The sequence below is a fragment of the Heterostelium album genome (assembly GCF_000004825.1).
Source record: "Heterostelium album PN500 unplaced genomic scaffold PPL_scaffold2, whole genome shotgun sequence".
In the NCBI taxonomy this organism is placed as follows: domain Eukaryota; phylum Evosea; class Eumycetozoa; order Acytosteliales; family Acytosteliaceae; genus Heterostelium; species Heterostelium album.
Genome location: NW_008805064.1, coordinates 1,504,583 through 1,520,249, shown reverse-complemented (window position 1 = coordinate 1,520,249; position 15,667 = coordinate 1,504,583). Strand labels below are relative to the sequence as shown.

Here is a 15,667-nt window from a genome sequence, read left to right as displayed (position 1 = left end):
CAACAAGAGTTTATCTATGATTTATGACGAAGATTTCGAGATTGGTCGACATTACAATACTATTATAATAGATAAGATTAAAATTGAAATCAGGTCTATCGAGATAAATGAAGGAATGTGGACCAATACCGAAATCTTCGTTTTAAACCAAATAGTATGCTGATGGATGGATTTCGATTGGGAGTGGAGCTTTAAGAAAATGTTGAATAAAGATTTTAGTTATAGTTATATTTAATATTTAAAAGTATATATTTATTAATTAAATGAAACTCTCTTTGAGTTGGCAGATTTCTTTGTCTTCTTATTGCTGTTGGTCATTGGTACATCGTCTTCCAAACCCAATGCTTTCTTCTCCTTAAGATCTGAAATCATTTGAATCTTTCTTTGATGTTTCGATTCCTTTCTGTTCTCTCTTTCAAATTCTCTGACCTCTTCTTGTTTCTGTTTGATTTGTTCCTTTTGAATCTTTTGTTGTGCTTGTTCCTCTTGTTGTCTTGCAATGACATCGATCAAAGCTTTAGTTGATTCATTCTAATAATAATAATAATAATAATAATAATAATAATAATAATAATAATAATAATAATAATAATAATAATAATAATAATAGATCGATACATTGAATTGAATTGAATTACATTTTAAATTAATAAACAATATCTTATATTTCTAAATAAATAAACAAATAAACTTACATCAATGAAATTATTCTTCTTTGGTGCTGATTCTGATTGTTTCTTTTCTACTTTTTGTTTCTTTGTGGTGGTGGCTGTTGATTTCTTTGGAGTTGTCTTTGTTGATTTTGATTCGGTTGTCTTTCTCTTCTTACTGATTTCTTTTTGTTTGCTGTCTTGTTTCTCAACCTTTTCAGCCTCGATACTCTTTAATACTTCTTTTTGATCGGTAATTACTGGAATGAAAACAGTCAATACATCACGATCCAAAGAAGCTTCTGATTTCTCTGCATCCACTTGAATATTTGAAATAAAAGGTACACTATATATAAATTAAAGTTATAATTATTAGTATCAAAGTTGAATGCAACAACAAAGAGTTGAGACGTTACTTTAAAAGATATTTCTTTGTATGTTTAAGAGTGTCCATTTTGAAGTGAGTGTTGGTTGGTTCGACGTTGATGTGCTTGTGTGGGATCTTGTGGAGTTGTACAACTATTTTCATTGAGTGATGAGTTTGGTTGTATACCATGCTGTAGGGTGGTTCGACTGGTGTCATTGGAATTGGCTTAGCTGGTTCTGCTGCTTTCTCTACAACTGGTTCAACTGCAGCTTTCTTTGTGGCTGCCTTCTTCTTTGATACCTTCTTATCTTCTGGTGGTGCTACTACAGTCTCAGTAGTTGTCTTCTTTGCAGCGGCAGCAGTAGTCTTCTTCTTTGGTTCTTCAACAACTGGAACTGGAGCTGGAGTTGGTTCTTCGACTACTTTAGCTGACTTCTTGGCAGCGGCAGTCTTCTTCTTTGGTTCCTCAACAACTGGAACTGGAGCTGGAGTTGGTTCTTCAACAACTTTGGCAGATTTCTTGGCAGCAGTCTTCTTCTTTGGTTCTTCAACAACTGGAACTGGAACTGGAGTTGGTTCTTCGACTACTTTAGCTGACTTCTTGGCAGCGGCAGTCTTCTTCTTTGGTTCTTCAATAACTGGAACTGGAGCTGGAGTTGGTTCTTCTACAACCTTGGCTGACTTCTTGGCGGCAGTCTTCTTCTTTGGTTCTTCAACAACTGGTGCTGGAGCTGGAGTTGATTCTTCTACAACCTTGGCTGACTTCTTGGCGGCAGTCTTCTTCTTTGGCTCCTCAACAACTGGAGCTGGAGTTGGCTCTTCTTCGACAACCTTTGATGACTTCTTGGTTGCAGTTACCTTTGCTTTGGCAACAGTAACCTCTTCCTGTACTTTTGATGGAGCAGCTTTCTTTGAAGCTACTGCTTTAGTCTTGATAACTTTGACCTCCTCGGCAACTGGTTCCTCAGCTACTACCTTCTTAGCAGCAGCAGATTTTGTTGTAGTTGTCTTTTTAGTTGTTCCTACCATTTCTTTTTTAAAATTTATTGATCAGGTGCTAATAACTAATAATAAATATAAAAATAATAAATAAATTATCAAAACAACACACAATCCATCCTTTCGCTTCGTTCGTTATTTTTTTCAAAAAAGTTTTTTTCATTATTTTTTTATTTTTTTATTTTTTTCTTTTTTTATTTTGATTTATTTTTTTTAAAATTACAATCATTAAAGATGTCATTGCAAAAGATATAGATCGTAAACATGATTGATTAATCATTAGTAATTATACACAACAAAACTAATAAGAGAATTAGTAAGTCAAAAATATGATGTTTCAAGACTTAGTTGTTTGGTTAGAGTGAATTTTTATTTGTTGTTCTTTTTTTATATCTTTAGTTAAATTTTACTAAAATTAGAATATTTAATTAAATTAAGATTTATTTAATCATTTTATACCAAAAATGTATGAAAATAAAAGATTTTTTTCTAGAATAAAATTTTTTTGGTACAAAAGAATCATTGATGGTATCACCCTCTATCCCATTCCATCATTTCTTTTTTTTTTTTTAATTAATTGCAAAATTTAATTACCGACAGAGAGAGATCATAAACCATCATGATTTACATTTAATAAGTTTATTAAGTTAATAGCTATAGTAATAATAATAATAATATCTTAGTAATGGATCAATATTTATTGAAAACAAATATTACAACATTTTTAAAAGATCAACAATCTAATGTCAATATATCAAAAGATGTTGTCGATCTAATTGGAGGTTTGATTAATAATCAACAACCTGCTTACTATAATAGCGATGACCAATATTACATCTATACAGTTCCAAAGTTGGGTGATGGTGGAACTTGCAGTCTCAAACACGAAACTGAAATATTCGATTTAACCACAGTAGTAGGTCAACGTAGTGAACAACTATCTTCACTTATTTCAAGATTATATCAAGTAAGTATAGTATATTTATATATATATTTAATTAATTATTATTATTATTAACAACAGTTTTAAAAACAAAGATAACAAAAGCAATTCAAAAACTTACAGATGTAGACTGGATTGGTATTTACAAAGTTTATCAAGTAAATGGTGAAAAATGGTAAGATCTTACTTTAACAACTGATTATTAGGTTAATGTTAAGTTTGTTATTAATATTTATATTTTATTTATTTGTTTAGTTTAACAAAATTAGCATATCAAGGTGAAATAAGTAGACCTTTGTTCCCTTTGAATTCCTACTGGGAGACCATCAGTAATAATTCATTTGTTGGAATCAATGGAAAAGGAAAGATCATTCAATCGTTGGAGAGTTACGATGGTCCATACTACAATTGTTCCGATAAAGTAAAGTCGGAACTATGTATCCCAATTTTCGATAGACAACTCGACCAAGTTATTGGTATCATTGACGCCGAGTCATGGAAAGACACTCATTTCAACGATAAAAATATATTGGAACTTTCACAACTAGCCGTTGATCTCTCAACTCTATTATCAGATCCATTATTATTAAATAAATAGAAATTAGAAAATAAAACTAAAACAAACCTTGGATGGCTAGCGAGTTAAATTAAATTAATTAATATATCTTTTACATTTTATTAGTGTTTCAGTTTGTTGTATTTCTTGGAATATTTTGTTTGGTGGTATGACACAACTTACGCCAGGACGGTAGAATTTGAATTTGACGAGTGTCGTGTTTTGTTTGTTGATTAGTTGACGGGTGAGTCGGTCGATCACCGATTTCGGGTCGATAAACACCATGATGCCTACTCTGGTGAGTCTCGACTGTGCGATTGCGCCGAGAAGTCCATCGAGTTTACCGAATGTCGTAGGACCAATGAATGATTGTAGCCATTCCAAACGATATTGGTTCGAAGGATCGACCGATGCCTTTTCTCTAATGATATCGATCGTGTTTTCCAGACTATTGATATTCCAAAGATATAACCGGGTCAACATCGGAAACAGCAAGAATGGATTCTTTGTTATCGATAGATGTGAATCTGTATCAACATAGAATCGTAATCTATTCAATCTGTGATTAACAATGTTGTTGTTATTGTAATTTTTCGATGAGGGTGACGATGAAAAAGGTACTTGTATAACATTGGAAATGGTAAGACCAGCTCTTTTAATTGAACAATCTGCATTGCCAAATAATCGGTATGCGAATGTCTCGCATATGGTGTTGCTGATTTCCAGGTCGAGCAGTGACTTGTTGTCGAGAAGATAGTCGAGCAGTGCAATGTTGGAGTCGACGTTGGCACCGCTGTTTCCATAGATAAACTTGACGAGATGTTGCATCTTACGAAGATGCACAAACAATTGATTGTCACCCTGATTCTCAATGTTGATAGCGAATTCATTGAGTTGCATGCAATAGGTTGCTATGGTGTCAGTCACCTCATTGCGCGTCTCCACCGTCACACGTTTCAAGTCGAGCGATATCGATCGCAGTCCAACGGCATGATGCATTCGAATACACCTAATGATAGCTCCACTATTATAATTGTTATCGATATTATCTTTGTGATCGGTTAGCAATGTCAATGAAGATAAAGGTGGAACCAACGATAACAATCCAACAAACGAGTCAATATTTAAAATGTTATCGATTTCTAATTCTATTTTGCATAGTTGTTGTTGTTGTTGTTGATCTGTATCTTGAATATCTTGTGCTTGTTGCTTTGTTTCTTTCAATTGTTCGTTTAGTGTTATCATTGATTTCGATATCTCTTCGAAATGAGTGTATTCATATAGACATAGACGAATGGATTTCGACGAGCTGAGCAGAGTTGTTGAGATGGTTGGTAGTGATTCGCTGCCGACAAGCGATATGCAGATTTTAGAGTAATGTGCAATACAAAGTCTATTATTGATATGTAATTGATAGTCTTCGATATTTCTACTGTACATCGATATCGCAAGTCTAGGATAATGATTCTCTATCGAGGCCAACATATTGAACCAACTATGATTCACCAACAACAATGATAACTTCCATTTTAACTGATAAAAACATAACCAACAATAATATAATATCTTTTTTTGTAATATTAATGGTAATATTATACTATTATTATTAATAATACTATTCATTTTAGCAACCAAAAGAAATTAACCAAAAGTTATCAACAACAATTCTTTTAAACGTGTGTCTATTAGAATGATCAAAGTTGGTCCAGATTTACAAAAACTAAATTTTTCAAGAATTAAAATAAATTAATATTAGAATACAGTGAAATCTCAAGATTTTTTTTTAATTAATTTAATATTTTAATTAAATTAGATCTTAATATATTTTTATTTAATTTATTTTATTTTAAAATAATGAAAAACAATAAATTAAACAAATTAATACAACTTTTTAAATATAAGGTTCTAGAAGGTTGATTAATATTTTTATGAAAAAACCTTCGATCTAACCATTCGAAATCATAAAATATTATAAAGTTATTTATAAATCGAATTTTTTTACTACTTAAAGGATATTTTAAAAACATTAATTTCCTTTTTGGTTATTTTTCTTGTTTTTCATTTTTATAAAATGAAAAATGAAATTTCCGATTCTTTATTTGGGTTTTGAAAGATTTCCTTTTTAATAACAATGAAAAGAAAAAAAGAAAATTTATATATTTTTATTTTATTTAGTATTTCAATTATAACTGATTTCAAAAGAAATAAATAGAAGCAAAGAAGGTGAGAAGACTCTATATTTAATCAAATAATAGCAAATTTATATTTCATCTAATCTTATCTATTTATATTAAAATCAACTTAAATAGTATATATATAAATAAACAATCTAGAATCAAAAGAATAGAAATGGAAGGATATCAAGATGAAGAAATTGATTTAGTTCAATGGCTACGAGAGAATAAAGGAAGAAACATGTATTATTCCCAAGATAGAGATAAAAAGAAATCTCATAAATCTAGAGAGAAAAGTCAAACTCAAGAGAAGGAATCGGCTGATAAACCTACTAAGCATCATCATCACCATTCCAAACTATCAAGACTGTTTCATAGATCAGAAAAATAAATCTAGATATAATATCATTCCTTTAGAAATAAATAACCAATAAAAATAAATAATATGGAGTTCTTAGATAGAGAATTATCATTTATGCCAATTTTAAATAAAATTCAAATAAAAAATTATCTTTCCGATTTATATTATATAACTTTCATCAGGAGTCTATTTATTCCTTTTATTTAAATTCCGAATTTTACAATATCGAAATGATATTAGAATATTTTTTTAGTTTACTTCTTGTACTAACAGATTTTTAAAAAAATTTCTCAAAATTTTAGTACAAGATAAAATAGTAATTTAAAGATTAATATTGAAGATTTATTAAAAATTATGAGTTGAGGATACCAACAAATATTGAAAAATCAATAATGAAATACAAAGAGTAGTTTATGAGAATTCATTTTTTATTAAGAATATATTTTATATGATATATAAAAATAGTTTTGGATATTGGGTAGGATCTTTATTTTGAACTATTTAATTAGAATCCACCTAAACCAAAACCACCACATCCACCACAGCCACAACCACATCCACCACAACCGAATCCACTTCCACCAAAGACATTGAGATCACCAAAGATAATGTTTGTTGTTCTTCTTCTTCCAAAACCAAAACATTGTTCTTGATTGTCGGAATCACTTGATGATTGACCTTTGGATGCATTGATCAAACTGTTGGAAATACTCTCCAATGAATTACGACCACCAATCATTGAAATAGATTCTGAAAATATGTTTTTGTTTAAAAAGTTAATTGACTTTGATTGATATTTTTAATATTTACTAGAAATTTTACTTACTAATAAGAGTCATTTTAAATATGTAAAATTGTTAAAATATAATATTTTGAAGGATGTATTTTAATGATTTGAAAAATATTTAATTGATCGTCAATATTTATACTCATCTTGTTATAATTATTTTAATTTATTTAAAATTAAAAATTTTTAGAAATTTGACAAAAATAAAAAATAGATTGATGACAATCATTGTTATTCAAAAAATTGGTATACTATCTCAGTAATTAATTAATAAACCCATAGATTTATAAATTTTTTTGGAAAAAATAGACTAAAGTGTTTGAAGCTCCTGAATCTCCAAAACCATATAAAAAATAAAAATAAAATTGTTTTTTGAAAACAAAAATATTACCAAAATTAGAAAAGTTGTCAAAAATGTATAGAAGCTCAGACCAACAGTTCTTTCTATTATTAAATAAAAATAGTTATAAATATTAAGTTATCAAATATAATTATAACTTTTAAATATAGATAAATATTTAAAAAATGGTAAGAAAACTAAATCAAATAATAATTTTTTAAGAATAAATTATTTTTTAATTAATTGTTCATTTAAAAATAAAAAAAGGATATATTTAAACAGGTAAAGGCAAAAATACAAGGTGCCACACATTCTCCAGGTCAAAATAAGTATCCGGCACCACCTACTGGACAACAACCACAACAACAACAACACCAACAACAACAACCTTATAAAGCTGGAGATGTATACTATCCACAACAACAACATCAGCAACAACAACCACACCAACAATATCAAATGAGTCAACAATATCCACCTCAACAACAGCAACCACAACAACAACAACCAAACCAATTCAACCAAAATAGCGGATATCCAACACCACCAACTACACCACAACAATTCCAACATCAGCAACCACAACAACAACAACAAAAGCAATTTAATCAAAATAATGGATATCCAACACCACCAACTACACCACAGAACAACCTTTATCCAACCCCACCATCGACACCAATAGCTTACAACAATCCAAGTGGTGATGCCTATTTTAATCCGAAACAACAACAACAACAACAACAACAACAATTACAAGTACCGAATAGACCAGTTTCAGGACGATTATCTACCAGTCCAATTCCACCGATTGCAGGTCCAGTTCCATCGCCACAGATGAATGCATTCCACGGTCAGCTAAACAATGAACAATCGATGGTATCTCCTTCAGAGATTAGAACTAGTGACTGTCGTATGGTTGTCCAAAACGATGGAAATCTTGTCATCTACAAATGTGGTAATCACGTAATGTGGTCTTCCAATACCTGTTTCATGGGTAACGGTCCATATAAACTAACAATGCATTCCGATGGAAATCTAACACTATGCGATTCAACCAATTCTATATCTTGGTCGGTAAGTTATCTCTTACAATACTAAAACTATATTAAAAAATATATTTATATTAACAAACATATTAATAAAAATAGAGTAATACAGTTAGTAAAGGAGTAGCACCATTCACTTGTAAACTGAATGAAAATGGATCATTCAATATAGTAGATTCCACAGGAAATATAACATTTAATTCTCATCCTTATATGAAACCAAAACCTCCACAACAACAGCAGCTGCAACAACAACAACAACAACAACAACAACAACAACAACAACAACAACAACAACAACAACAACAATATCCAGTTCCTCCACAACAAAATATTCCGCAACAACAAACTGTTGTTCAACCAATTCCAATACCGAATCCACCAGTTCATAAAGCAGCACCACAACCACAACAGCAGCAACAACAACAACAACATGGAAATAATCAAAGTTATTCATTGTTGTTGGCTATGGTGAATCAAGAAAGAGCCAAGATGGGACTGCAAGCGATGCATCCTGATGAACCGTTACAGTTGGCAGCACAGGCACACTCTGATTACCAAGCACAAATCCATCAGATGACACACGACGATCCAAGAGGTGGACTGGCAGAGCGATTCCAAGCATTCGGAGGTACCTACAACTATTACGCTGAGAACGTATTCGCAGGACCAAGAAGTGAACGCGAAGCAATGGAAGGCTGGATGAAAAGTCCTGGTCACAGAGCAAACATCCTAAATCCACAACTCAATAGATTCGGTGGTGCTGTCACTGTTGGTTCTGACGGTATGTCTTATTGGACACAAACTTTTGGTTCAAAATAAATAAAATCAAACAATATTACAAAAATCAAAACAAAAAATAAAATTAAAAAAAAAACAAACATCCTTTTTAAAAAAAAAAAATTTAAATTTTGGCGGTTTCTTTTTTTAAAAATTTTTTTTTTAATAATAACTTCAAACACACACAATTCAAAATCATTTTTCCAAGTATTTATAATTTTTTATTAAACAAACATATATTTATTATTATTATTATTATTTATATAATTAAAAAATATAGTTTTATAGTTTTTATAAAAGTTCTTCATTTTTTTATATTTTAATATATAGTTTATAAAATAATTATGAAGAGATTTACACCTGCGGGAACAAATAATAATTTGAAGAAATCAAAACCTGCACCACAGCAACAAGCTTATAGAGGTGGTGGCGGTGGAGATGACGATGACGATGACTTTGAAGAGGATGAAGAGGATGATGACGATGATATCTTTGATGAGGAGGATGATATTGATAATCAAGATGATGATGCAATGGATGAAGGTGGTGTTGGTGCAGATGGTGCTGACGCAGCAGCAGACGATGAAATGCAAGTCGATGACGATACACAGCAACTTCAATTTTGGTCACGTCGACCAGTACCCCCTATTCACTGTGAGACTCAATCGTTTGTCTTCCAGCAACTCGAGGTAGACTATGCCGAGTTGAAGGAGCCACTCGCTGGAATGCCAGGTCCACCCACTGGACCCGTTCCAATCGTCCGTCTATTCGGTGCAACGCGTAACGGTAACAGTGTTCTCTGTAAGGTCCACGGTTTCCTCCCATACTTTTTCATCTCATGTCCCAACGGATTCACTCAAGCAGATTGTAGTTTATTCTTGAAATTATTAAATGTAACTATAACTATAATTACAACTTTATATAATTGTAACAAACTTCACTTTACTAACTTAATATTTATGTATAATATTAGAAAAAAATGTTGGAAAGTACAACAAATAATCATACAGATCAAATTGTGTTGGCAATTGATATCGAAAAGAAAAAGTCGATTCTTGGATATAATCCGGCACCACCTACTGATTATATAAGAATTACATTGGCAATGCCAAGATATGTACCAAAGTGTCGTGATGTCTTGGAGAATGGATTAAAGTATCAATTTGCTTTGCCAAATCAACCACCTAGACTCTACCAAACATTTGAATCCGACATTCCATTCGCTCTACGTTTCCTCATTGACAAACAGATTCCAGGTTGCAGTTGGATCGAACTACCAGCCAACTCCTACAGAAAATCAGAAACATCATTATCAACCTGTCAAATTGAAATCGATACTTCGTAAGTTTGATTATTACAATTGTTTTTGTTGTTGTTTAAACTAATTATTATATATTACTATATATAGTGTTGAAACATTGACTGTACATCAAATTGCTCCGGGATGGGATGATATCGCACCGTTTAGAATATTGTCATTCGATATTGAGTGTGCCGGTAGAAAGGGTGTCTTCCCAGAGCCAAAGAAAGATCCGGTCATTCAGATTGCCAATGTCGTAAAGATTCAGGGTGAGAAGGAGCCGGTCATTAGAAACGTGTTTACTCTGAAGAGTTGTTCCAGTATTGTCGGTGCACACGTCATTTCCTATGAGAATGAAGCGCAGTTGCTCAAAGAATGGAAGAAGTTCATTACAAAGATCGATCCCGACATTATCATTGGTTACAACATTGCCAATTTCGATTTGCCCTATCTGATCGAGCGTGCTCGTGCACTGAAAATCGGTGAATTCGCCTACCTGGGTCGTATCAAAACGACGATCTCCAAGATTAAAGACTCGCGTTTCTCATCGCAGAATCTTGGTACGCGTGAATCGAAAGAGATTTCGATGCCCGGTCGTACTCAGTTTGATATTATGCAAGCGATTCAGCGTGATCACAAACTGAGTTCCTATTCTTTGAACAATGTGTCGGCACACTTCCTCAAGGAGCAAAAGGAGGACGTTCACTTCTCGATTATCACTGACCTCCAGAATGGAACGGATGACGATCGTCGTCGTCTTGCGGTGTATTGTCTCAAAGATGCGATGTTGCCGTTGAAGCTATTGGACAAACTGATGTTGATCATCAACTACTCTGAGATGGCAAGAGTCACCGGTGTCCCAATGAGTTATCTGCTTGGTCGTGGTGAATCGATCAAGGTACTCAGTCAACTCTACCGTAAGGCAATGCTGGAGGATCTGATTCTTCCCACGCAAAAGGTGACCGGTAAGGGTGACAAATTCAAGGGTGCCGTGGTCATTGAACCGACTCCCGGTTTCTACGACACTCCGATTGCCACTCTGGATTTCACCAGTTTGTATCCCTCGATTATGATGGCTCACAATCTCTGTTACTCTACACTGATCACCCAGGACTACATTAAAACACTGCCCAACACCGAGTACACTGTCACACCGTCTGGCGATGCTTTCATCTTGCCAAACATCAAGAAAGGACTGCTGCCTCGTATTCTCGAGGAACTTCTCACCGCAAGAAAGAAAGCCAAGGAAGAACTCAAAGTGGAAACCGATCCATTCAAGAAAGCTGTACTCGACGGTCGTCAGCTCGCACTGAAAATCTCTGCCAACTCTGTATACGGTTTCACCGGTGCACGTGTCGGTAAACTTCCATGTATTGAAATCTCTAGAAGTGTAACAGCTTTTGGTAGAGAAATGTTATATAAAACAAGAGATGTAAGTTTTTATAGTTATAATAACCATATTAGTCTAATCTAATCTAATGTTTGTTTTGTTTTTTTTAAAATACAAAGTTTGTAGAAGCTAAATATACAATTGCAAATGGATATTCACATGATGCTAAAATTATTTATGGTGATACTGATTCTGTAATGGTAAAGTTTGGTGTTTCCACTGTCGAAGAAGCAATGGATTTGGGTAGACACGCATCTAAAGAAGTAACAAAGATTTTCATTCGTCCCATCAATTTGGATTTCGAAAAGGTTTACTATCCATATCTCCTTATGGCCAAGAAGAAATACGCTGGTTTATTCTGGACAAAACCAGATAAATTTGATAAGATGGATGTAAAAGGTTTAGAGGTAAATATTTTAATTCATATTCATATTTATTTAATTTTTTATTTATTCATTTATTTAATCATGATTATATATATCAATATAGAATATTCGTAGAGATACATGTTTATTGGTTAGAAATGTAGTTTCCAATATTTTAAAGATGATTCTAATTGATAAAGATATTAAGAAAGCTGAAGAGTAAGTAATTTTAATTAAATTATTTTATTATTAGACATATAAAGATTATTAATAATTTTAATATTATTATTTAGATATACAAAGAGTGTAATTAGTGATTTATTACAAAATAGATTGGATTTATCGATGTTGGTAATTACAAAGGCTTTGTCAAAGAGTGAATACAAAGGTAGAGTTATTCACAATGAGTTGGCACAAAAGATGAGAGCGAGAAATCCAGCGACCGCTCCCAATCTTGGAGATCGTGTTCCCTATGTCATTACTCAAGGTATCAAGAATGCACCGATCTACGAGAAGGCCGAAGATCCACTCTACGTTCTCGAGAAGAATCTGCTGTTGGACACCAAGTACTACTGTGACAAACAGTTGAAAGCACCGCTGCTTCGTATTTTCGAACCGTTGCTTCCACATCCCGAGAGTATTTTCACCGGTGACCATACTCGTACCATTGCAACACAGACGCTACCGAGTAGTTTCGGCAATGGATTCTTTGGAAACATCGAAAAGAAACGTGTCTGTATGAACTGTCCGAATGAATTGACACCGGAGGAATCGACCGTCTGCAAGAACTGTCGACACAAAGAAGCGGAACACTATCAGAATACACTGGAGACAGTGACAACGCTGGAAAACAAATTCTCCAGTGCCTGGACTCAGTGTCAGAGATGCTCAGGAAGTTTGCATCAACCGGTACTCTGCTCCAATCGTGATTGTCCAATCTTCTACATGAGAACCAAAGTACAAAAGGACTTAACCGAGGCAAGAAAAACCTTGGAAAGATTCAATGCTGATTGGTAGATAAATAAAAAGATCTATCAAAATCAATAAATAAATTACATTTTTTACAATAAAAAAAAAAAACTAAAAAGGATATTTTTGGGTTATCTGCAATGATCTCACACTTTATCAAGATATAATTTAATTAATCAACTGATATTATAATTATTATAATAATCATGTGAATTCAAATTCAAATTCGATTGTTTAATTGATTACAAGTAATAATGTCAGATACAGATAAAACAATATTAGATTTATCATATTATATATTAAAATATATATTATCATTTGATTATATAGATAATTTAGATAAAGTATGCTTTAGTTTAGCATGTCGACGTTTATTTAATGAAAGAGAACAGTATCTCACATTGAATGTAACAACAAAGTGTGATGAAATCGATCAAACACCTTCATTGAAATCATACACCAATATCATTAATAAATCAATAACTAAGATAAAACATAGAGAGACATTGACAATATCATCAAAGATTAATGAATATCAACTTTCATTAGTTAATCATGGTAAATAATTTTGATATTCTAGATATTATTACGTTACTAATACAAAATCTGTTAATATTAAAAAAAATATACAAACAATATAGTATTTGTTGAAGATGATTTCTTTATTGATGACAATATCAAAGTAGTAAGTGTTGTCATTGAATCTCAAAACTTCAATTTAGAAAAGATAGGTTCAAAGTTATATAGTTCAAACGCAGAAGAGTTGAATCTATCTTTTTGTCCATTAAATCACCCTATTCATACGAGAATGTTGCCTTGTAATCTGGTAAAGTTGGATTTCGGTTCAGCGTTTGACCAACTACTGGAGCCCTTTATGCTGCCCAGATCACTAAGGAAACTGCAATTCGGATCTTATGTATTTGGCAACTTTAATCAACCATTGCTGCCTGGGACTCTCCCTGAAGGATTAGAATCGTTAGTGTTAAGTCGTGCATTCAACCATCCTCTACCACCAGGAGTACTTCCTCAGTCGCTAGTTTCAATTATCTTTGGAAATAACTTTGATCACGATTATGATAGGATTTCATTTCCACCGAAATTGAAACACCTCAAGCTCGGAATCAAACAAACCTACTATCCGAGTAATCTTCCTGTTGGTCTAGAATCATTGGTTCTCGCTACCTCTGGTTATTCATTAGGCACAATACCATATGCCTTTAGTGAAACACCAGTACTTTCAACCATTAAGAATCTGCCGTACTCCAATGCCAGAGATATTCCACCGAGTGTCAGAGTAATTAGTTTTTCCAGTAGAGACTTCTCACAGCATTTGGTTGTACCAGGATCGATATCCAACAGTATCACCACGTTGGATCTAGGTTCGTTGGAACTTAAGTTAGACAGACCTGGCATTATACCTACGAGTGTTACCAGACTGTATTTCGGAGAGTACAATCACCCACTTTCACCTGGTATCATACCAAATGGAGTCAAATATTTAAATCTTGGGCTGTTGTTCAATCACACTTTGAAACCCAATGATATTCCAAACACAGTTGAAGAACTCATCTTTAGTACCGTTTACAGCGAAGAAATTGAACCGAATGTTCTACCATCAAGTATCAAGACTATGTATATCAACGAGAAATACACTTTCCCTTTTAAACCAATGGTATTACCATCAGAATTACAATCACTTAGAATCGGTGAGTTGTATAAATATCCTCTCGCTGACATTATTCTACCAACCACTTTAACAAAACTATGCCTTGATCCCTACTACAAATGCAAAATCAGTCAAGAAGCAGTGCAAAATCCTTTAGAGATTACATTGGGAAAATATTATTTTAGAAGCAACAAGCTTATAGATTTACCATCAAAGATACACACAATCAATATACACGAAGGTAAAAAGATAAGACGAATTGATGACAATCAATTTATATCAGATTTTTAATATTTAATAAAAAGATATTTTTAGAAAATATTTATTATATGCATTTTTGTTGATTCCCAAAATATTAATTTGGTATTATTCTTAAAGTGATTTCTGATTAAATTAAGTTGTTCCCTACTAACACAGGCCAGACTGAATGTCTTTATTGTTGTCAGACAGGATGTTAAAGTATTTGAAATTAAAAGAGGTGTTGAGAATAAGACCGACTGCACCAATGGGATTGAACAGATCAAACAATGAAGATACTGAAATCTGCGGTTATTTCATTCCAAAAGAGGTAGGATATGATAACTATTAACTCAATAATATTAATCATTTCTTTATTTTACTAACATTTAATAATTATTAGACACAATTATTAATGAATATCTATTCGGTTCATCACAATCCAAAGTATTGGCCAAATCCAGAGCAATTCAATCCCGATAGATTCTTGGAGCCAGAAAATGTGAACAATCATGAAACTTGGATTCCATTTGGTGTTGGTCCAAGAAATTGTGTTTCAATTTTTTCAAAGAATTTGATATTAATTCTCAAGTGAAGATCGTATGTAACAAATCGAGTGATGAAAGGAGCGGTATTTACTGTAATAATCGAAATATATCGGTGTTGCGAATGGTAGCATTACAGATTTGGCATGAATTGAATCATGGGTTGAATTTGCTCAACTTGAATATCTT

At 32.7% G+C, this 15,667-nt stretch overlaps 6 protein-coding genes across 6 annotated transcripts; 3 read left to right on the top strand and 3 right to left on the bottom strand.

Annotated features, from left to right (window-relative positions):
- Positions 1–14: 14 nt before the first annotated feature.
- PPL_01925 (uncharacterized protein) lies at positions 15–2,046 on the bottom strand (the record flags this gene model as incomplete). The annotated part of the gene is made up of 4 exons (XM_020572925.1): positions 15–59; positions 271–531; positions 696–996; positions 1,067–2,046. 4 exons carry the CDS (start codon positions 2,044–2,046, stop codon positions 15–17), a joined length of 1,587 nt encoding a protein of 528 aa, XP_020437042.1.
- A 299-nt stretch (positions 2,047–2,345) lies between these two features.
- PPL_01924 (GAF domain-containing protein) lies at positions 2,346–3,557 on the top strand (the record flags this gene model as incomplete). The annotated part of the gene is made up of 4 exons (XM_020572924.1): positions 2,346–2,377; positions 2,671–2,983; positions 3,055–3,134; positions 3,215–3,557. 4 exons carry the CDS (start codon positions 2,346–2,348, stop codon positions 3,555–3,557), a joined length of 768 nt encoding a protein of 255 aa, XP_020437041.1.
- Positions 3,558–3,611: 54 nt separating this feature from the next.
- Positions 3,612–5,138, bottom strand: PPL_01923 (uncharacterized protein; the record flags this gene model as incomplete). Its single annotated transcript, XM_020572923.1, has 2 exons — positions 3,612–4,167; positions 4,363–5,138. The coding sequence occupies 2 exons, from the start codon at positions 5,136–5,138 to the stop codon at positions 3,612–3,614; spliced, it is 1,332 nt and encodes a 443-aa protein (XP_020437040.1).
- Positions 5,139–5,864: 726 nt separating this feature from the next.
- PPL_01922 (uncharacterized protein) lies at positions 5,865–6,080 on the top strand (the record flags this gene model as incomplete). The annotated part of the gene is made up of 1 exon (XM_020572922.1): positions 5,865–6,080. The coding sequence occupies one exon, from the start codon at positions 5,865–5,867 to the stop codon at positions 6,078–6,080; it is 216 nt and encodes a 71-aa protein (XP_020437039.1).
- Positions 6,081–6,555: 475 nt separating this feature from the next.
- On the bottom strand, positions 6,556–6,889 carry PPL_01921 (uncharacterized protein; the record flags this gene model as incomplete). The annotated part of the gene is made up of 2 exons (XM_020572921.1): positions 6,556–6,800; positions 6,877–6,889. The coding sequence occupies 2 exons, from the start codon at positions 6,887–6,889 to the stop codon at positions 6,556–6,558; spliced, it is 258 nt and encodes an 85-aa protein (XP_020437038.1).
- Positions 6,890–7,362: 473 nt separating this feature from the next.
- On the top strand, positions 7,363–15,528 carry polD1 (DNA polymerase delta catalytic subunit; the record flags this gene model as incomplete). The annotated part of the gene is made up of 13 exons (XM_020572920.1): positions 7,363–7,365; positions 7,460–8,254; positions 8,329–9,010; positions 9,337–9,899; positions 9,980–10,347; positions 10,415–11,738; positions 11,816–12,103; positions 12,186–12,280; positions 12,355–12,797; positions 13,361–13,588; positions 14,011–14,937; positions 15,173–15,264; positions 15,337–15,528. The coding sequence occupies 13 exons, from the start codon at positions 7,363–7,365 to the stop codon at positions 15,526–15,528; spliced, it is 6,000 nt and encodes a 1,999-aa protein (XP_020437037.1).
- Between the last annotated feature and the right edge of the window lie 139 nt (positions 15,529–15,667).